The sequence below is a fragment of the Danio rerio genome, chromosome 8 (assembly GCF_049306965.1).
Source record: "Danio rerio strain Tuebingen ecotype United States chromosome 8, GRCz12tu, whole genome shotgun sequence".
Lineage (NCBI taxonomy): Eukaryota > Metazoa > Chordata > Actinopteri > Cypriniformes > Danionidae > Danio > Danio rerio.
Window position 1 is genome coordinate 43,384,645 of NC_133183.1, and position 22,383 is coordinate 43,407,027.

Here is a 22,383-nt window from a genome sequence, read left to right on the forward strand (position 1 = left end):
ATATTTATTAAAATATTTTTAGTCACCAAACAGATTTAGAAATTAAAAGATAACACAAATAAATTCAAGCTAAATATTGCAAAAAAAATTTGCACCCTACAAAATTTCTACTAAATATTTACATTTCTTTGCTTTTCTTGCTTTTTCCTCTTTTTTTAAATTTGTATTTATTATTTTTCTATAACACATAAATTTAGGTGTACTAGTTTTTAAACCGTTATCGCAAGTTATTTTGTTAGATGAGCTCCAGATTTGGCTTCAGTACTGACTAATCTAATGTATATGCACAAATATAATATTGTATAGCTTCCTATTAAACATGTGAATTTAAAAGATTTGTGAGGCGTGTACTTGTATATGCTGAGCACTGTATGTATAATTCTAATGGTTGAAAAAAATATGTAAATGGATAAATCACTATTTTTTTCGCCTTTTTTCTTGCCCAAATATCTAAAATTTCTTAAATCAAGAAGCTTGTTTATCTAGTTTTCAGATATGTCAGAAATAATTCAGTTTTTCTCTAAAATAAGCAAAATAATCTAATTTTCACTTTGAAACAAGATCATTTTGCTTTCTCCATTGGCAGATTATTGTGCTTGTTTTAAAGAAAAACTCACTTACTTTGACATTATTCCTAAAAACAAGACTATATTTTTTGCTTGTCTAGAAAATCCTTCTTGATTCGAGAACTTTTAGATATTTGGGCAAGAAACAAAAACCTCCAAGTGAGAAATTATTTGTGGTGATATTGATTTGTATTAATACATGTAATAAATGATTTTAATCAAATAGTTCACAGCTATATATATTGAAAACAGCACAGAGCATCAATATTGAAAACAAATCCAGAACATTTTGGTTTTCCATCTCAGAAACCAAATAATCATTACCAGCCATCAGAATCATTCCTGCGTTAAAAAGCTTGAAACATTTTAAATTAGCAGAGGACAGAACTGCAGTCTACACTTAAAATCAACAGAGCTTCATTGTGTTTAATATGGACACTAATATAGTGTTTTTATAGTAATCATTTTTGGTATTAACGAACCGTAACACTCCAAATCACACTTTTTAATTTGGGTATAATTAGTAAATTTAGAGCTAAATGTCCCTCACACACTGTACTACACTAATAATGACTCTCCAGTATTTACCTGATATGCTCATAAGGCACATCACATGTCCATCCACTGCCTCACATACAATGTCAATACACTTCTTCACTGTTTGCAATGGTGTTTGTTCAAACTCTTTCAATGGAAGTTTCCTGCTTTTTGTTTAAACAGCTGTCTTGAATTTTTATTTAAGTGTGTCTGCCAGTCCGGTCTGCTGTATAATCCACTTTACGTCTTTCTGGCAGGCAGACTTTTATTGCGTAATGCAGTTCTAAAGATTAGTAGATGAAGGCACAAGACCCAGTTGATATGTAAATATGAAATCTGTGTTTGTACATATAGCACATGTAACCAATGGCCTTAATGATTGAGATACTGAAGCATTCCCAAAGTTTTACATACAGCTCCTGTAGTCTGTAGTGTTATTTGTAATATTTGTGGAATTTTAAATCATCGAATCAAAATTAAATGAATTATAAAGCTGCGATTTTTGAAGAAATTTAGCACCTCTTGTTTCTTTTGACTTCTTTCTACACGTGTTCCTGTTTAGCAGTTTGTTTGCTTCTGCCTTGCTCGCTTGCACTCTCGTCTCTTTCGAAAGCACCTCTTTTATTATGAAATTTCCTCTTTGTTGTGTCACTGATTATATACCTCTGTTTTTGTGTCTTAGTATCTTTCTGTTATGAGAGATTGTATTATGTTGTGATGAATAAATGTTTTGAAGCATCATATTGGTCAATCTGTTGATGAGTCTTTAATGTGTTATAATAGAATACAGTGTGTGTGTGTGTGTTTAATATCCCGAGTATTCTGCATATTCAAGTTAATATTCCGATACTTTTTTTCTCGACTCACTGTACATTTTGCAAACTACATAAGTATTAATAATAATCACTATTAATTTCACATCTAATCATTAATAAGTTATGTAAACACTTTAAGTTCTCATGTTCATATAATTAAGCAGGTTTTCTTTCACAGGTAAACTTGCTCAAAATAATCAATTCACAATGAAAAGTCAAAAATGATTTAATGCCCACATCAGATACAGTAGTGAATTGGGAAGTGGCACTGACAAAATGAGTGCAGATCCAAACACTGGTTTATTAAACAAAATGGTCAGACAAGCAATAGATAATACAGGGGCAAACAGATGTTCATGAGCAATCCAGAGTCATTGTTGAAAAATAGGCAGATGGTCGAAAGGCAGGCAGCATACTATATAAACAAACGAAACAAAGTTTAAACACAGAAGGCAAGGAAACCGCGTCATAATGGTAACAGCATAACAAGACTCAGCAATGTATGTGGGTTTGAGAGGTGTAGTCTGTGTGATCAGTGCTGAACAACTTCAGCTGTGTCTGTTTGCAATCATTGGGATCTATGACAGATGTGTGAGTAGTGCATGACTGAATATGTAGTTCTTTTGCTGGCAGATTTGTAGTTCTCCAGTGATCTGCAAGGGCTACACTGACAAATATTACATAGTTATATTTATTTTGGTGGATTTATATTTAATTACAGTTAAAACAGACTTTTACTTGAGTATATTTCTGAAGAAGAAACTCATTTTTACTCATTACGTTTTTATTGAAATGTAAATAAACTTGCACTTTTCTATTTCATTTTCGTTCATCTTATGCACATTGAAGTAATAGTTCAACCAAAATAAAAGTCTAGTGCCTATATTTCCTCACCCTCAAGTAGTCCTTCATGAGTTTGTTCTGTTCAACACAAAATAAAATAATTATATTGTACTGTATTTATTTCAATTTGTCTTTTCATTTTTACCAGAACTGTTTATCCATTAGCTGTTTCTTTAGTATATTGGCAGAATGCAAAATATTAAGTGCAAATAAAATCCCGTAATGAGAATCTGATTAACAATTAATATATTTTCGATATACAATTGTTTTCACTATATAATATACACATTTTTAATTTAATATGTGTTTGCTGATTTTTTTTTATGCAATAGGCCTATTCACAAATATGGTGATCAAGACTGGAATAGGGAAGCATTGGGGAAGCATCGCCAATCATTATAATAGACTGTAAACGGTTTAGTTTCCTATCAGTCATTATTTAACTGACAGTGACAATATATAGCACATACTGCCCGTTTGCTGAAATATTTTTTTGAGATATATGAAACAATCTAAAATGGATAGTTTTTATTTATATAATGAATTCATCATAATGGGGAAATAATAGTTAACGTATATAATACATTTTTTTTTTTATGTTTGTAATACAATTTTTTTACCAGTCACAACAAAACACAACACATCAATCACAACAGACTCTGTATAATCACTGCCAATTAGCATCATGCAAAGGAGGGTTCGAGAACAAATGAATCGCTCAACAAATCATATGGGAGTCGCTGGGACAATTAGATAAAATGCACATTATAAGACAATGAAAGTGTTTTTTGACCTTGTGTGCATATCAGCCTGTTGTTGGAGACTCCCAAAACCAAAAAAAATGTGTTATAGGGGCTCTAATTATTTTTAATCGATTTAAAATATAATTATAAAAATAAAACAATCCTGTTTCTACCCTCTCATTTATGTTGCATTCAGCTTTGTAACATTGCATTATTCATAACAACACTTAATATTATTAATAATTTTAGTTTTCTTAATGGAAATTTGCTTTTTAATACTTAAATAGTATACCTTATCTATTTTGAAGATAGATTTGTAGACTCCAAGCAGGCTGCAGTTCTGGAAAAAAAGTATTAAACTCAAGACTAAATGGCCATTTGTGGTTTAGTTCTTGGTTTAACACCTATTTTTTCAACTCATGAAAATAATTTCTTCTTAACTTTTTTTTTGTTGTTGTTGTATTTATGCCAAGCATCACCTTATTTTGGCAATTTCTGTAGTATTGCATCCTTTTTTTGAGGCATTTAATTTTTAATTGTTCCATCTTGTCTTGGGCCATTTCAGAAGTAAAGGGGAAACCTTTAGGTTTACTTTACTTTACTTAGTAAAGGGGAAGTTTCTAAAAATGTACAGATGAAAATAATGCATTTAAACTTCCAGTTCTTACGTGTTATACATCATTGTTTAATGGTGAATTTAACCCCAGTATTTTCAATGGATTTTCTGTGCTAACCTGTTGCTACTGACATTGCCAGTGTTTTTTTTTTTTTTCATATCATTTTGTGCTTGAACAACTAAATAAATGTTGCAGGCTATTTAATGAAATGTATTGTAATTATATTACAACATCGATGCTGTGAAAACAACCTTGTGAAATTGAAAATACTCACATTAAGCTTTTACCAGAAGTTTATCGTTGGCTTTTAAACTCTAGCTGTGCATAGATCTTATTATATAGTTTGGAATTGGCTAAATGATTTTGAGAGAAAAAAAGTATATTAATTATATATAATTTAAATAAATAATACTTACGCAGGGGTGCCCAAACTTTTTCTTATAAAGGGCAAAAAAAAAACAACTTGAATTAGGCTAGTGTGCTGAAAGTAAATCTAATTGCCATGGGTCATTTCCTAATTTATTTAATAAACGTTTAAAATAGAAAACACTGCTTTATATCAACTAATACAGAACTTTATTTTTTTTTTTTTTACATTTTATAATGAATTTGTTACAGTTAAAACACTAGCTTTCTATGTGTGACAGTATTTACATTTTTTACAAACTCAGATTTATTTACAACATTTAATTGATGCATTTGGTTTCAGTTTGCTTTTTTTTTTTTTTTTGTAGCTCAACAATAAAACAAACAACAAAGATTACGTCAAATTAGAAATGACGATTTCTATGTTAAGAAAACACCCCAACCCTCTCCGTCATTCTCTCTCTCCTCTTAGATTGTGGGTCAAATAGGTTACATTGGGTCAACTTGGCCCGCGGGCCCCACTTTAGGCATCCCTGCTTTAAAGGCAACACAAAATACCATTTATTGAACCAATGAAGAAAAGACACTGAAGGGATTATTAGATTAAGCCGAACTTGTGAGGAGTCACATGAGAATTTTTTGCAGTTAGCAGTTTGATCTTGATGACCTCTGCTTACGGGTCTAGAGATATTTTGAGCATTTACTCTCACTATGTGTCTAATTCTACATGAATGATTCAGCTAAAACCAGGATGTCCCCAGAAGCTATAACATGACACCCATCATGCTTTGCTGCACACAGGGATCCCATTGGTGCAGCTGAACAATACACAGAGATTACATTTCTCTTCCACATGATGGGGTTGTTAGTCTTATTGTGTAATACTGTTAACTTTTAATGTATAATACAGTGTTTATGACTAATATGTTATAAAAATAAATCACAGGAAACATAAAAGCACAGTTGGCAGTTATTCGATATTCCAACTGATAGACTGATGAATCTCTGTAGTGAGACGATAACAAGGTTTCACTTCAGCTTGAGGGTTGCCATGGCAATATTTCAACTGACTGAATGCCTTTGTCTATAATATATTCACATCCATTCAGCTATCAAGGTTAAATGTATGAATAAAAATGCTTGGAAAAAAATAAGAGTTCTAGATGTCCAAAAAGATGTCCACTACGTACAGTGCGGAAAATATTCGCTTTGCTTTTTCCACATTTGTTTATGTTACAGCCTTATTCCAAAATGGATTGAATTAATTTCCTCAAAATTCTACACACAATACCCCATAATGACAATGAGAAAAAAGATATGAAAAATCAGATGTACATGAGTATTCACAGCCTTTGCTAAGTACTTTGTCGATGCAGCAATTACAGCCTCAAAGGTTTTTGAATATGCTGCCACAAGCTTGGCACTTCTGTCTTTGGGAATTTTTGCCCATTCCTCTTTGCAGTATCTCTCAAGCTCTTACGGGTTGTATGAGAAGCGACGATGTACAGCCATTTTCAGATCTCTCCAGAGATGCTCAATAGGGTTTAGGTCTGGGCTCTGGTTGGGCCTCTATCCTGATTAGTCTTCCGGTTCCTGCAGAAAAACATCCACACAGCATGATTCTGCCACCACCATGCTTCACTGTTGGGAAGGTTGTTGGAGCCATTTGTAATATTTATATATATTTATATTTTATTTGTTTATTTGTTGCATGATTAAGATTAAGATTATACAGTATTATTCTGTGTCACGGATCGAGTGGTTTAGTGATATGGATTAACTCCACCAACATGTCACATCAGTTCACCTGCTTGTGTAAGGGCACACAGGTGATGGGTGATCAGCTGGCAGGAGTAGCGGGGAAACAGTTTTTTGACCGTGTTTTGTTTGTAGCATTTGTAAGACAAATAAAATGAATCTTGAGATGTAAATGCTTGGACGCATCCTAAACATCACTGCTCCTGTTAAAACGGCTCTATAATAACTATTAGCCTGGTGATGAGTGGTGCCTGGTTTTCTCCAAACGTAACGCCTGGCATTCACTCCAAAAAGTTCAAGAGTCTCACCAGAGTCTTTGTTTCTTACCGTGTGAGTACTTCAGATGCCTTCTGTAAGGTTCTCCTCTCTCCACAGAAGAACGCTGGAGCTCAGACAGTGACCATCGGGTTATTGATAACCTCCCTGACTAAGGCCCTCCCCGATCTCTCAGCTTAGATGCCTGGCCAGTCCAGATGGTTCCAAAGATCTGCCACTTACAGATGATGGAGGCCACTGTGCTCATTGGAACTTTCAAAGCAGCAGAAAATTGTCTGTGCCTTGAGACAATGCTGTCTCAGAGGTCTACAGACAATTCTTTTATCTTCATGCTTGGTTTGTGCTTTGACATGCCCTGTCAACCCTGGGACCTTAAATAGACAGGTGTATGCCTTTTCAAATCATGTCCAATCAACTGAATTGACCACAGGTGAACTCCAATGAAGCTGCTGAAACATCTCAAGAATGATCAGTGGAAACAGAATGTACCTGAGCTCAATTTAGAGCTTCACGCCAAAGGCTGTAAATACTTAGTACATGTAATTTTTCAGCTTTTTTATTTTTTAAAAATTTGCAACAATTTCAAATCTTTTTTTCACAATGTCATTATGGGGTGTTGGGTGTAGAATTTTGAGGAAATAAATAAATTTAATCTATTTTGGAATAATGCTGTAAAAAAAATTTTGGAAAAAGTGAAGTGCTATGAATACTTTCCGGATGTTCTGTATTGAACCTGGTCTAGTACACCATCGTGATACAGACTGCAGCAAGGACATTTTGCTAATTATGCCATACACTGGTGTACAAAGACAGTGGTGAGTAAATAATGATAGAATTTAGTTTTGGGGTGAACAAGGCATCACACAACACAACATCTTCCCAAAGAGAAAAAGTGCTTTGCCACATGCTTGGATTTTCCCAGTTCTTCTATTTGAACACTCTGAGGCTCATCGTTTACACAGACCACAGTCAATCTCTCAGCTTTCAGCAGACGCTCCTCTAACTGCTGACTATCACAGTATCCCTCATTCTTGAAGCTGACAATGGAGTGCAGCAGCGCATCGTGTAACACCACTCTCTCATCTCTTCCATCCAGCTGTTTGATGGTTATGTTGGCCGTGGCTTTGTTTTGAATGTTTACACATCGGCAGCTTTTGCTGCACTCCTTGCATTTAATCCAGAATAATTTGGTATCAGAGAGCAAGAGAGTGGCACCACATGAACAGATGTATTTAACGGTCAGTAGTGCCTCAGTGACCACCCCTGAGATGACCGTCTCTTTTGGATCCCGGCCTTCTAAAGAAGAAATTTCCTCCAATTTGGTGAATTCATTTGAGCAAAGCACATTCCCCATTCCAAAGTCACAAATGGAAAGACTTTTAAATACATACCACTGATTGATGGCTATATTAAATTCATGTGCTAAACTCAGATGAACATTTGCAGTGGTATCAGAAAGAATATAATGAGAATAACGCACTCCTTCTTCGTTGGGTAGAATGATGATTGCAGGCTGCCGGTCTAAGATCTTTCCAGCAACAGTAACCTAAAATAAAATAAAATAATACATTACATTCACAAACTCAGGGCTCTGACTGTCTCTATCAAACTTTTGTTTTGCATCTATTATCCTTCACTTTAATATATACATTTGTCTGTAGAGTAAATACTTGTTTGCTTGAGTATGGAAATGACTTAATTTGTACCCACATAGAAATATGATACATGAAAATATATTCAAATATACAAGTTCATATTTGCATTTCACATATATAAAATGTCATACATGCAACATACAGTGTCATGTGGAAATGTCTAAGTCAAGATTGCTGTTTACTGAGCATGTGCGCAGAAGAGGGGAGTTCTGGGAATTGCTGTGAAACATCAAGCTATCGGCTAGTGTGTTTGTGCTGGTGTTCAATAAAAGAGCTGAGCGCTGAATATAACGACTTGCGTAGTTAATCGGTGACTAACGCTCAAACAGTACACTCACTGGCCACTTTATTAGGTACACCTTTATAGTACCGGGTTGGATCCACTTTTGCCTTCAGAACTACTTTAATCCTTCTTCGTGGCATAGTTTCAACAAGGTACGGGAAATATTACTCTGAGATTTTTGTCCATATTGACATGACAGTGTAGCGGGTGTTATGCATTAAACATTTGTGTACGCCCATTACCAATTACGGCTTTTTTGGGCTTTATCGTTCAGCTGACTCCTCTATGTAATGGGTGTGTTGCTGTCGTGTGTCTGTGCCCTTGGTATTTCTGGTGTAGATCACCTGAGCTCTGTGTTTGGACACTAGTTTGATCAGGCCTTTTCCCAGCAGCTCCTGCAGGGCAGCTCTGGCCGATGGGGGCAAGCCAAAAAAGGACAAGGTTTCTCTTAACAAATCGGGAGGCAAAGCTGAAGAAGTAGTCCAAAGGATAGATGAGGGAGAAGCTAAACAACCTGGTCCTCTTGGACAAAGCCACTTATGACAAACTGTACAAAGAAGTGCCAAACTACAAGCTGATCACCCTGACTGTGGTTTCTGAGAGGTTGAAGATCAGAGGCTCCCTGGCCAGAGCTGCTGGGAAAAGGCCTGATCAAGCTGGTGTTCAAACACAGAGCTCAGGTAATCTACACCAGAAACACCAAGGGCACAGACGAGGCGACTTCAGAAAAGAAGGCAGTTGAAGTCAGAATTATTAGCCGCCCTGTTTATTTTCTCCCCCATTTTCTGTTTAATGGAAAGATTTCTTCAACACATTTCTAAACATAGTTTTAATAACTCATTTCTAATAACTGATTTATTTTATCTTTGCCATGATGACAGTAAATAATATTAGACTAGATATGCTTCAAGAGACTTCTATACAGATTTAAGTGACATTTAAAGGCTTTATTAGGTTAATTAGGTTAATCTGTAGACTATCGAAACAAAAAATGCCTAAAGGCGCTCATAATTTTGACCTTAAAATGGCTTTTAAAAAATTAAAAACTGCTTTTGTCCTAGTTGAAATAACACAAGGGCGATGCAGTGGCGCAGTAGGTAGTGCTGTCGCCTCACAGCAAGAAGGTCACTGGTTCGAACCTTGGCTCAGTTGGTGTTTCTGTGTGAAGTTTGCATGTTCTCCCTGCGATCGCGTGGGTTTCCTCCGGGTTCTTCGGTTTCCCCCACAGTCCGAAGACATGCGGTACAGGTGAATTGGATAGACTAAATTGTCCATAGTGTATGAGTGTATATGTGTGTGTGGATGTTTCCCAGAGATGGGTTGTGGCTGGAAGGCTGCGTTAAAAAAAAACGCGTTAGTTGGTGTTTCTTTCCGCTGTGGCCCCGGATTAATAAAGGGACAAAGCCGACAAGAAAATAAATGAATGAATGAAATAACACAAATAAGACTTTCTCCAGAAGAAAAATATTATCAGACACACTGTGAAGATATCTTTGCTCTGTTAAACATCATTTGGGAAATATTTAAAAAAGATAAAAATATTTAAAGGTGGGCTAATAATTCTGACTTAAAATAATGAGTTCCACTCATTATAAAGAAAGCATTTTTAATCAAGCGTTAAAATGTCTGCAACCCAACAATGATAAATTGTGGTTCATGATAAGTGCTGAATAGGTATTTCTTCGGCTCAGTGCCAGCCATCACATTAAGGCAGATTTGAGTTTGGCAGCCAATCATGACAGCGAGCACTGAACTGAACACCTAAAGGGCAAACCCCTCAAAACAGATTGTCCAATAATGGTATTAAGTACATTTTAAATTTAACTTAAAACCCTTCTGAATTATAAGTTAGGGTTGTAGTGATAGTTTGGTTTGGTTCAAGATATTAGAACCATGGTACAGTTCTGTTTGCTGAGGCGGTGGGGCTTGTACTGTGGCAACAGCAATGTTATGGAACACTAGATTCACATTTGTTAGCTACTGTCCATTTAAGGCAGGGGTGTCCAAACTTGGTCCTAGAGGGCCGATGTCCTGCAGATTTTACCTCAAACTTGCCTGAACACAGCTGCATGGATGTTTCTTGAAAGCCTTGTGAGAGCTTGATTAGCTAACACAGGTGTGTCTGATTGGGGTTTGAACTAAACTTTGCAGGACACCAGCCCTCCAGGACCAATAGTGGATTCACCGGATTTAAGGGATCTCACTCCAGTCAATACTCATATTCATAAAACCTTACTTCATTCATTTTTTTGTTGGCTTAATCCCTTTATTAATCCGGGGTCGCCACAGCGGAATGAACCGGCAACTTATCCAGCAAGTTTTTACGCAGCGGATGCCCTTCCAGCCGCAACCCATCTCTGGGAAACAAAACCTAACTTCTCTTGCAAAATGAAACCTTTGCCTCAAAACAGTTTTACCTGTGTTCAAAATCAAGCACTGCTCTCAAAAGAAAAAACAAAGCAATCAAAATTATATACACCCTCAAGCAGTCAGTACACAATACAACACAAAACACATTGTTTAAAACAGTTCTCAGGGATTTGAATCTCAACGGGGCTGTATACAACCCTGACATGATTTCTCACCTATATCATCACATGACTTGCAGCAGATCTACTCTGGTGTAGGATTGTCTATCATACACGTTCCATAAAACTCCTCAATCGGAATTTAGGAAATGAGAGTATGGAGGGAGGAACAAGGTCATAAAATGCACTCATCCTCTCACATTGTTTCTTCTAACCATGCTTAGACACTTTCCTTCCCACCTTCAACAAGCTGTTTGCTTATATTGGCTGCATCCCGTCATTTGAAAAACGTGACATCAATTTGGAGTGGTTGTTTAATCAATGATATCTTTTCTCTTTTTGTGTTTGATTGTTGCTACTTGTGTTTACCAGCATGGATGACGTGTGCATTAGAATGCAGAATGTGTTTTGAGTTCTGTTGAAAAGTCTTAGTGAGATCTGCACATTGTGTTTTACCATTAAAGCTATTAACAACAGTCTGCACAATTAGCAAAATGAGGTCAGTCAACTGAGAACTTAGCTCAGCCAAGGGGTTTTAGTGTTTTAGCATGTTAGAAAAACTTTAAAATGTGCTGATAAATATATAGACATTAAAGAAACTAAACATGTTGTCATTTTTATTAAGAAAATGCAAACAGATTAGTTTTATATGTGGGAAGATGTGGGTCATATTATAGTAAAGGGTATAATTAATAATGTCTGCTGAAAACTTCAGCTGAAAACTATTTCACAATATATGACAGTTATTTGGAATTTTGATAATATTGAATGATTTTTCTTTAACTAAATGCACATGAGACTTATTTAAATGACATAAAAATATCTTCAAGTTACCCTATTATGGATTTTAAAAAACTTTCATTCAGTGTATACTACAGCACAGCTCTAAGTGAATGAAAACATCCGGCTTTCTTAGATCTGAAAGTGCACTGTGAAAAAAGTTTCTGACTTAGCCATTTCATCATGACATATTGCCTGCCCACTAGATGAGCATGCAGTCTCCCTCCCTTTCCTGTTCCTCTCATTTTACTGATGACTGCTATAAAGAAACAATGCAGGATTTGCAGGATGTTTGTTATTAAAGGAAGGGTCAGTACCAAAGACTAAAAGCACATGAGAGTTTTTTAGTAGCCAGTTATTTTGCTTTTTAATCCTCTGAATCACAACCTGTAAGTGTGATTAAAATGGTTGCCTACTTTTTCTCTGTTGCATGCAAAATATGTATTTAGTTGTTAGAGTTATTTTTCCTCTGCATAGCTTGTAAATTTCTGGTTAACTGGCTAAAAAAGCTGGACTTGGGAAGTGCTGCGCTGCGCAATGAAACTAATTCATTTTATTTGCGTGAACCGTGCTAGCCGCACCTCAAAACAGTTCAACTTTTGCTGCTGTTTGTTGGTGTTATTACTTTAAGATATGATGAAGAATAAAGCAATATGCTGGTGTAAAAACTACAGTGCTTTATCATTCTGTTAAGTAATGACATATGTTGATGGGTCCAAGCTGCTATTTATTTGAATTGAGAAAATATTAGTTTATAACCACTTTTTACTCACACATTACAGCCCAATAAAGGGAATTATATATAAAATCATGGTGTACACGACAGTCTCTGGACTTCCTGCATCACAAACAATTTATAAAAATGTATCACTTTCTGGCCATATGGCATTAGGATATGTAGCAATCATGATTTTTTAAAGTACTAAATCGCTTTGTAAATGTTGATCACGAGCATTTGTTGTGTCTCCCCATACAGTTTGATAGAGTTCTTGGACCCCAAAGCCGCTATGCGTGATGTCACATTTAACAAGCAGATACATTTCTACATTGGGCTCACACTCACATATACTCCACATATCTTCTTGCACTTGATAAGCTGTGATGTGTGTTCCATACATGTACTGTTGGGAACTCCCAAAACCAAAATGTGAACCTTTTATAATGCATAATATGGTTGTTTTTCATTTTCAAAACATTTTGTTACTAGTGTAAAACACAAGTGCTGTATTTCAATCAAAATATAGTAAACTATTTACTGACCTCTCTTAAATGATTTGTGTTCTTTTTCACCTCTGCAAGAGTTAATGTAGGTTGTTCCAGATGATTTCTGAAGGACAGGTGTCGACGACGATTTGAGCTTTTACATTTTCCAGGGACCCTAAAAAAAAAGTTGCCTATTACACCACGGTTGTCATGGTTTGACATTTCATCTGCTGTACATTTCAGCTTAGTTTAGTTTGTTTTATTAATGGTTTTGTTAGTTTTAGTTTAGTTTTTATTTTGTTTTATTAAACAATAGTTTTAGTGAAATTACCTTGATTTACACTGAATACATTATTGATTTATTAATTTTCTATAAGCTGTGGCACTTGTATCAGTCTGCCCTTAAAATGCTTGTTTACCCAACATTAAATAACTGACATCATTTACTCACCTTTCACTTGTTCCAAACCTGTTTCACTTTCTGTCTATTGTTTTCACAAACGAAGATATTTTGAAGCAATATGAAAATCTGTACCCAATTAACTTCCAAAGTATTTGTTTAAAGCTTTTTTTCAAAATATATTATTTTGTGTTTACTTGAAGAAACTTATAAAGGTATAGCATCACTCGATAGAGAGTAAAACTTTTTTGTGTGTGAACTACCCCTTTAACCTTTATATCAGCATAAAATCATGCATTTTTTATGAAATAAAACATATTTGTGACAATTAAATAGATTCCATCTTTAGCTTATTTTATTAATAGTGAAAGCATTCCCAACCTCCCCTCACTATTATCATTAATATTATTACTCCTACTTTTGTTACCATTATTATTATTACTGCTTTGACGTGTCCTCCTGTTATCCCCTTATTATCATTATTATAAGTATTTCTACCATTGTCATTATTCAGGTTGTTGTCTTTGTTGTAGTAGTAATATTGAGTCATTGTAGTTGTGGTTGTTGAAGTACTAGATTTAGTAGTAATATTAGGTGTCATGAGTGTTGTCGTATCAGAATTAGTAGATGTTGTAGTAGCAGTAGTTGTCGTTGGTGTAGTAGTTTCAGAAGTAGTAGATGTTGTTGATGTAGTAGAAGTCATTGTTGTAGTAGTAGTAGACATTGTAGTAGCAACAGTAGTTGTAACATTAGTAATTTAAGTAGTAGTTGTAGTAGTACTTGTAATTATTATTATTGTTGTCAATTATTGTTACTGCTGTCCTTTCTTTTTTTTTTTTTACTGTCATTACTATCATTACATTGCCATTATTGGTGTCACTCCTTACCACTGATTGATTTTTTTCTCTATTTTATTTATATCTATGATATTTGCTTCATTTAATGACTGTTATACATGCTGTTTATATCTATCTATATCTATATCTATATCTATATATATATATATATATATATATATATATATATATATATATATATATATATATATATATTATTTTTCCCCTATTTATGTACTCTGACCATCTACCTACAGTAGTTACCTTTACATGCACGCACACATACATTTTTTTTTCATGTTTTGTTGTCGTTTTGTTTTCTTTGTATGTGATCTCATTTTGTGTACCACTTGCATATTCAAATTCAAAAAATAAAAAATAAAAAAGTGATTACTTGACTTATAAACTGAAAAAAAAAACATAAATAAAAAATGTGAAAACATTCATTATTATTGATCCCAAGAGGGGGAAATAGATGAGAAATCAATATACTACTCTTCACTTAAATTAATAAAAATCCAAAAGCCTTCTATTTGAAATGTAAAAAAATAACAGATCCACAATGGAGTTTCATCGCATTTTTTATCAATACATTAAAGTCTATTATTACTACTACTATTATTATTATACAACCGCAAATCAGAAAATGTTGGAACAGTATGGAAAGAAAGTGCAAATAAAAAAGTAAGTAGTGATTTTCAAATTTGCTTTGAATTGTATTTCATTGCAGACAATATGAACACAAAATATTTCATGTTTTGTCTGGTCTGGTCAACTTCATTTCATTTGTAAGTACACATCCTTTCCTGTCATTTAGACCTGCAAAAAAAAAATTGGGACAGGAGCAGTTTAGGGCTAGCAATCGGGTAAATTAGTTAAATAATGATGTGATTTGAAACTGGTGATGTCAACAGGTGGTTGTAATTATGATTTGGTACAAAAGCAGCATTCAAGAATGGTCTAGTCCTTTAGGAGCAAAGATACACTGAGGACTGCCAGTTTGCCAAAAAATATGATAGAAAATTATTGAAATGTTAAAAACAATGTTCCTCAAAGAAAGATAGGATGACATTTGGATATTTCACCTTCAACACTGCATAACATAATTAAAAGATTCAAAGAATCTGGAGGAATTTCGGTGAGCAAAGGACAAGGGAGAAAACCTAATCTAAACTTCATGATCTCCGATCCCTCAGCTGGCACTGCATGAAGAATTGCCATTCAACAATATCACCACATGGGCTCAGGACTATTTTGGCAAACCTTTGTCAAGTAACACAATACAAAATAACACGTATTACACAGTATTTTTGAGGAGAAATAGATCCAGACCAAAGAAGAAAAGGATCCTCCAGACTGTTACCAGCAATAAAAGCCAATATCTGTCATGGTCGAGTGTCCTTGGCAAGGGTAACTTGCACTTATGTGTAATGTGTAATGACAAAAGGTACATACAAATTTTGGAGCACAACATATTTCCTTAAAGACGACATGTTTTCCAGGGACGCTTATGGATATTTCAACAAGACGATAAGAAACCACATTCTGCACACATTACAAAGTCCTGGCTGTGGAGGAAGAGGATACAGGTACTTGACTGGCCTGTCTGCAGTCCCGACCGGTCTCCAATAGAGAATGTGTGGTGCATTTTAAAGCACAAAATGCATCAATGAAGAGCCTGTATACTTTTAAAATTGTTTGCAGGAATGATGGGACAAAATTACACCTAAAACACTTCATCACTTGGTGTCTTCAGTCCCTGAATGCCTTTTAATGTCTTGTGAAAATTTGTTGTGATGTGAAAATTAATGGCAAAATTACACAGTGGTAAATGCTTTACTGTTCAAACTTTTTTTGGAAGAACCGAAATCGAAATACATGTTTATTTAGAAAAAAAAAGTAAATTTAGAAATCACCACTTTTTTTTTTTTAAATGTGCTTTTCCCATACTGTCTCAACTTTTTCTGATTTGGTGTTGAAATTGGTCCAATTTATACAACAGGGATGTTGAATGTATGAAAGATTGGCTGATGAACATTGTTTGATGTACAATTATTTTCTGATAAACCAACACAGCCTCACGGCAATTCGTAACTTTTTGATTTAGTGGCTAATTCGTATGAATTCGTACAATCTAATTTGTATAATTTTGCATGATTTGCTCATCCCCCAATGACGGTTGGGTTTAGGGGTGGGGTTAGGTGCCACGCCTCCTTTTTAAAATCGTACAATTTCTTACAACTGAACTCGAATACGAATTAGAACGAATTAGCCACTAAACTGGCAAAACGTAAAATACTTAAATTTTCTCGTGATATCAGGCTGGATAAACACACTGCTAAAAATGTTTTACAAAAATCTTGGCCACATTACAGTTCCATATCACTATGCCAAACTATTTGAGTTATTTTAAATTATACAGGCTGCAACATACAGTTATACAACACACATTACACAGGCTACAAAACAGAGCAAAATACTTTAGATGAGCTGTGTAAGAATCTAGTCACATACACGGGAGCTGATTGAGGACAAAAACTTTTGAGGACAAAAGAAGAAATTACTTGAAATACAAAATCGGAATAATGTTAGGGTGTGGTAACTGTATAAAAAAAACTAAATATGAGCAAAGAATACTTAACTTTTTATCTTTCATCCCAAAAAAGAAAAAAAGTCTAGTCTTGCATTTAAAAAACAATGGGTGAGAAAACTGATATTTCCCACGGACATAGACCAAATGACTTAAAACCATTTTTCAAAATGTTTTTCAAAAGTTTTTCTTTCTTTATATATAAATGCATGTGTGTGTTTACATACAGTGACTGCAGCTACAGATCTGCATTATTACTATTGATTTAAAAAGACGTAGATAAACATAGATTACTCAGCAAGTTACGTACTGTTCAGTGCTGCTTGAAGGCAGAATCTGATATTCATCATCTGTTCTCTCTTTAACGTCCAAGTGGTTCTAATGCAGAAAGAAACCGTTTAGGTTAATAGCAATAATATTTTCAAATACATTTTTTACAGAAAACTACAGTTAAAATAACTGCTATTGTTAAAAATCCTGTGAAATTACAACATTTTGTGTATTATCTTTAAAAACAAAAGAGATATCTTTTTTTATACTTACCAAAGAACTATCAGCGGGATTCTGCACGACCACTGTAACTAAAAAGCCATAACATTATTTATATAATTTATATCTTTTTACAATTCACAGCTACCCTGATAGCAGACCAGTTATTTAGCTTCACTAAATTAGGAATGAAAAGGTTGAAACTTAAGAAATGAAAAGCCCAAGAGCCATGAGCCCTGTTCTCCACAATGGTGACGTATAACAAGGATATTTTCAATTAATGTGAATAAAGAAGTTTGTAGATATCTGGTAGAAAAAAAAAATCTGTTTGTGGAGTTGCTTAATGATCATCTGCTGAGATTTTAAGATATTGATTGTGGTAAATTTAAGTTGAATTCACCTAATCCCTATTCAGACAAGAATGTCTGTAAAAGAAAAATCTCCATAGCTCCACGGTGATTTAACAAATACATTTGCAGTGTAATCCTACAAAGCCAGTAGTGGGATGTCAGGGCCAGCAAGGTGTTCTAAACATCAGAACTACTTTTAGATTCACTTTCAATACATATTTCCATGAATGTTTATTAATTTTTTTTCTATGCCCTGTTCTCTTTATGTCATAGATTTACGCTTGGTTGCACTGCTTCCAGTAGTGTATTTTCATATAGGAGCTTGTAACAAATCATATTTTCACTATTTAAAATGTTTAATCTAAAAACTTCAACAAAAAAAAGCTTTGTTTCACTTTTGTGCCCATTGTAACAAAAGCACTTCAGCAAAAGCAGCTCCAATGTTTTGATAGGTTGTGCATAAAGAGATTCTCAAAACATTTTTTGTTAATTAATCCATTATAAATATAATCACAGCAACATTGACACCTTTAAAAAGTGTAAAAGTGTCACTTACTGTATTTATAAGGTATAATTCTCCCAGAAATGTCATTTCTGTCTTCATGTAATGATGTATTTGCGGTCGCGAAATCACATGAGCTGACACAATGTTTGTTTCTTACCGACTACTTTAGTGAACATAACCTGCAAAAGCTGTGAATAACATGTATCGAAGTTGTAAATAACGTTCAGTTTGTTGAACAGAGCGATTGTTTGAGAGCCAAAGAATGATTGAAAGAATGATTTGCATGTATGTGTTTTTTCTCACAATGACGGCAGCCATGAGCCGCACAAGGAAGTGAAAGTGAAACCTGCGCGCACATCATTTCAATTATCATATCGCATTTTAGAGTTATGATTACGACAAGCATTTGATATGTTTTTTTCTTTCATAGCGAACACAAAGTGTTGTGCATGCAAATAAATGTTTAACAGTGTCAGTATAGCTACTTCAGCCTATATAATGTTGAATATATTGCAAGGGAATTTGATAATGACAAACGTCTGTGTCTTTACCGGTGAATAAAATGATCTAATAATGTTGTCAATGACAGATTGCAAGCATATGTCTTAAAAAACAATAATTCAACTTCAGAATTATGAATAGTTGTATTCTGATGTCACTTTGCTGTGAATTAACAACCAGGAGAAATTTAATTTCTATTCAAGTCTACTATTCAAAGTCTACACAAACTTTTGCATTTTAACCTACACATAGGCCTAATATTATTATTGTTGTTTACTATACGTTTGAAAAATAACAATAACAGCCCTACTCATATTAACCTTTATTTGACATTTACAGAACTGTGACAAAATCATGATCTTGATTTTAAGCACAAAAAAAAAAAAAATACGAGATTCTTATTTTACCCAGAATCGTGCAGCTCTAGTCAGAACACAATCACACAGCATGATTTTGAATCACTGACTGGTTCAGGTATTTAGCATGCCAAATATATCATCGGCATTAGTGATTCCCTCAAATCACATCTTTGATCATTTACACTGCCTGTTTGTCACTCACATGAACAAGCACAAATTTTCCTCTGATTTCAAGCATTTGTCTACAATTTTACAAAACCTTTCTCAGAGTCAGAACTAAAATCGAGCAGCGTGAACTAGCCATGTTTTTCTCTACAGTGAATCTCCTTGTTAAAAGCAGGTCATAACTAATGCTTAATCAACTCTCCATTAAACACGTAATCATTTCATCTTACTTTGTGTTCTTCATTCATTCATTCATTTTCATTTGGCTTAGTCCCTTTATTCATCAGGGGTTGCCACAGCAGAATGAACCGCCAACTTATCCAGCATATGCTTTACATAGTAGATGCTCTTTCGGCTGCAACCCAGTACTAAGAAACACCCATACACACTCATACACTAGAGCCAATTGAGTTTATTTAATTCACCTATAGTGCATGTCTTTGGCCTGCGGGCATAACCAAAGCACCCACACGAACACGGGGAGAACATGCAAACTCCACACAGAAATGCCAACTGGCCCAGCCCGGGGGTCACCAATCTCGGTCCTGGAGGGCCGGTGTCCCTGCAGGATTTAGCTCCGACTTGCCTCAGCACACCTGCCTGGATGATTCAAGTTTACCTAGTAAGACCTTGATTAGCTTGTTCAGGTGTGTTTGATTAGGGTTGGAGCTAAAATCTGCAGGACACCGGCCCTCCAGGAACAAGTTTGGTGACCACTGGGCCCAGCCAGAACCAACCAGCAACCTTCTTGCTGTGAGGTGACAGTGCTAACCACTGAGCAACAGTGTGGGCTCTGCTTTAGTGTTCTTGAATCAGGATTTTTTATCACTGAAATAACATTATCTGAGAATGCATTCATTAAAAAAAAATCACATTAGTTTCTTACTATCAGCGTAGCATTAAAAACCCTTGCAGAATGGCCACACTTTAACTTACAGGTCTGATTTATAGTTAGGTTTCCTGTCACACTTGTCTGGCTGATTGTTGGAGCAGAGACTGGACTTCCATGATCCGCTGAAGCAGTGATGTTTAGGTGGGATGGAGTGTCAGCTAAAATGGTCCTTATATGGTCTCTAGCTGAGAAAAATTAAAAAAAAATGACAGAAATTAGCAAAGTCAGCGAGAAATGGGAACTTTACAGCTGGCATGTGTTAGCATATAAATAACATCTAAATATATTAATATATAAATATATACAAATAAATTTAAATAAGCCATATAATGATTTGTAATTTAAATGTAGCAGTCTATATACAACTGCTACAAATCATATATTCATCTCACACTTTTAGTCTTTCTTACCAGTTTTATTTTGTGATGGTGTTGGACAAGGAGGTATGTTTTCTGATTCAGGGTCCCCTTCAACTGGACATGAAGAAAAAAAATGAATGAAGACTATACACTGCTTGACTATATAAATTTGAGCATTAAAGTTGTCAACCAATTACATAAATTACAAAAAAATTATGAACTTGATGTTTTTTTAGCCTCCTCAAATTGAATTCTCTAGTTAAAAGACAGATGTCATCAACTATAACCTCATAATTTGACTCTATTTGTGTAGCAGTAAAGATGAAAAGATGGTGGTTTTTCCAATTCATGGGTCTAAATGCTAGGTAATGGACTTTCATAATTTAATCAAGTCTTTGTGAAATGTAATGTGACTATTGGTCTTTATTTTAAAAATGAACTTACCTTTGGTTCTTTTTAACAGACATTTGCCAGGTTTTGATTTTCGTTTGTTTTTAGATCCTTTACCAGAACCTTTCTTCATTTTGGACTGAACATTGACTGAATTCAGATCCTAAGAAAGAGGTGGGTGCATTTATATATATATATATATATATATATATATATATATATATATATATATATATATATATATATATATATATATATATATATATATATATATATACCAATAACAATATATAAACAAGAAAAAACACAAATATACTGCTTAACCTCCCACAATAACTATTTTAATAAATTTAATAATTACCTTAATAATTGCATTAGTCTCAGTGGCACAAGCATCCATGTCGCAATATTAAGTGGTATTAACTGTTAAGTGGTAACAGGCCAGTAGCCAGGGGGGTTTGGGTGGTTCGAAAGACCCACCCACCTACTGACAAAGGTCCAGAATTTGTCCCATACATGAGCTCATTTATCCTATTTCAAAGCAGGTTTTGACTAAGTTGAATTTTCTGTTGGCTGTCATGACTTAGCTAATCTTTGCTAATTTTAGCTAATTTTGGCCAATGCAAATAATTCGTTTTCATGAGTCCAACATCCAGCTGTGCAAAAAAACATACAATATAAGGAGAGTAAAATAACCTTTCACTGCTGACCTGCTGTATTGTTGTTAAATAGAGAAAACGTTTTACAAGTGATTTTAATCTAAATTTTGGACCTTAACCACGAAACAAAAAATGACCAATAAAAAAGCAGCCCATATTAAAGTTTATTTTAATACTAATCAGGCTATTGTTGCTATACATATATTTACAAATTTACTTTTTTTGCAAGTGAGGCTAAAACATTTTCAAAGCTCTACATTATTATTATGTTTTAATTATTTTAATTATATTTTTATTATTAAAATGCCCTCCCACCACCCTTATCGAAATGTCATCACTAATAATTGAATCGAGTACAAAAATAAGATAATGCTGTCAGCTCTCATTAACGTAATTAAAGGGTTAAATCACGTTCTCTACTTGCATCATTCGCTTCCTTTGCAGCAGCATGCATTCATTCCACCTCAAAGTAAAATAAATCAGTCCCCACAAGTTAAAAGCAAATCTACTTCCTTGTGCGGATGCACATTGTTTTGGTGTGGAGTAACAGGAAAATATTCACATTCTAGTATACTCACGCGTACAGCAGAATCCACTCACTACGGTAAGTGTAACGTTACTGTTCATTTGAAAGATTTCGAGCTAACGTTAAAGAGAGAAGCGCACGGTCCCGTCAGCCACAAACTTGACAGTGATGACTCATAATATAGCTTCGTTCTTCATGAACTACACTTTTTTATCACATCGGGGAATGCAAAGAAGCTGCACCCTTACCTCCAAACTGAAACCCGTCGCTTTAAAACAATCCCTGCTATTGGTACAACATTCAAACGAAAAAGAGCGGGAACCAATTCATGACGTAGGTAATGACGTAAAGATCAAAGGGTTTTTAACTTTCGTTTTGACGTACAGTTCAAG

At 34.6% G+C, this 22,383-nt stretch overlaps 1 protein-coding gene across 9 annotated transcripts; it reads right to left on the reverse strand.

Annotated features, from left to right (window-relative positions):
- Nucleotides 1-6,196: 6,196 nt before the first annotated feature.
- LOC137496284 (uncharacterized) lies at nt 6,197-22,338 on the reverse strand. 9 transcript variants are annotated; one of them, XM_073910948.1, is made up of 10 exons: nt 21,890-21,984; nt 21,168-21,462; nt 20,861-20,969; nt 20,468-20,524; nt 20,102-20,242; nt 17,340-17,377; nt 17,107-17,174; nt 13,028-13,145; nt 7,913-8,067; nt 7,231-7,817 (listed from the first exon to the last, which is right to left on the reverse strand). In XM_073910948.1, coding segments are annotated over exons 2-10 (726 nt in total). In that variant the 5' UTR covers nt 21,207-21,462; nt 21,890-21,984; the 3' UTR covers nt 7,231-7,816. The 9 variants fall into 9 exon arrangements, with proteins under 9 accessions (XP_073767048.1, XP_073767047.1, XP_068079143.1 ...); XM_073910946.1 differs by lacking the exon at nt 21,890-21,984 and adding an exon at nt 22,044-22,237 and having other exon boundaries at nt 6,203-8,067; nt 20,468-20,530; XM_073910951.1 differs by lacking the exons at nt 21,168-21,462; nt 21,890-21,984 and adding an exon at nt 22,240-22,301 and having other exon boundaries at nt 7,087-7,817; nt 20,468-20,530.
- Nucleotides 22,339-22,383: the final 45 nt, after the last annotated feature.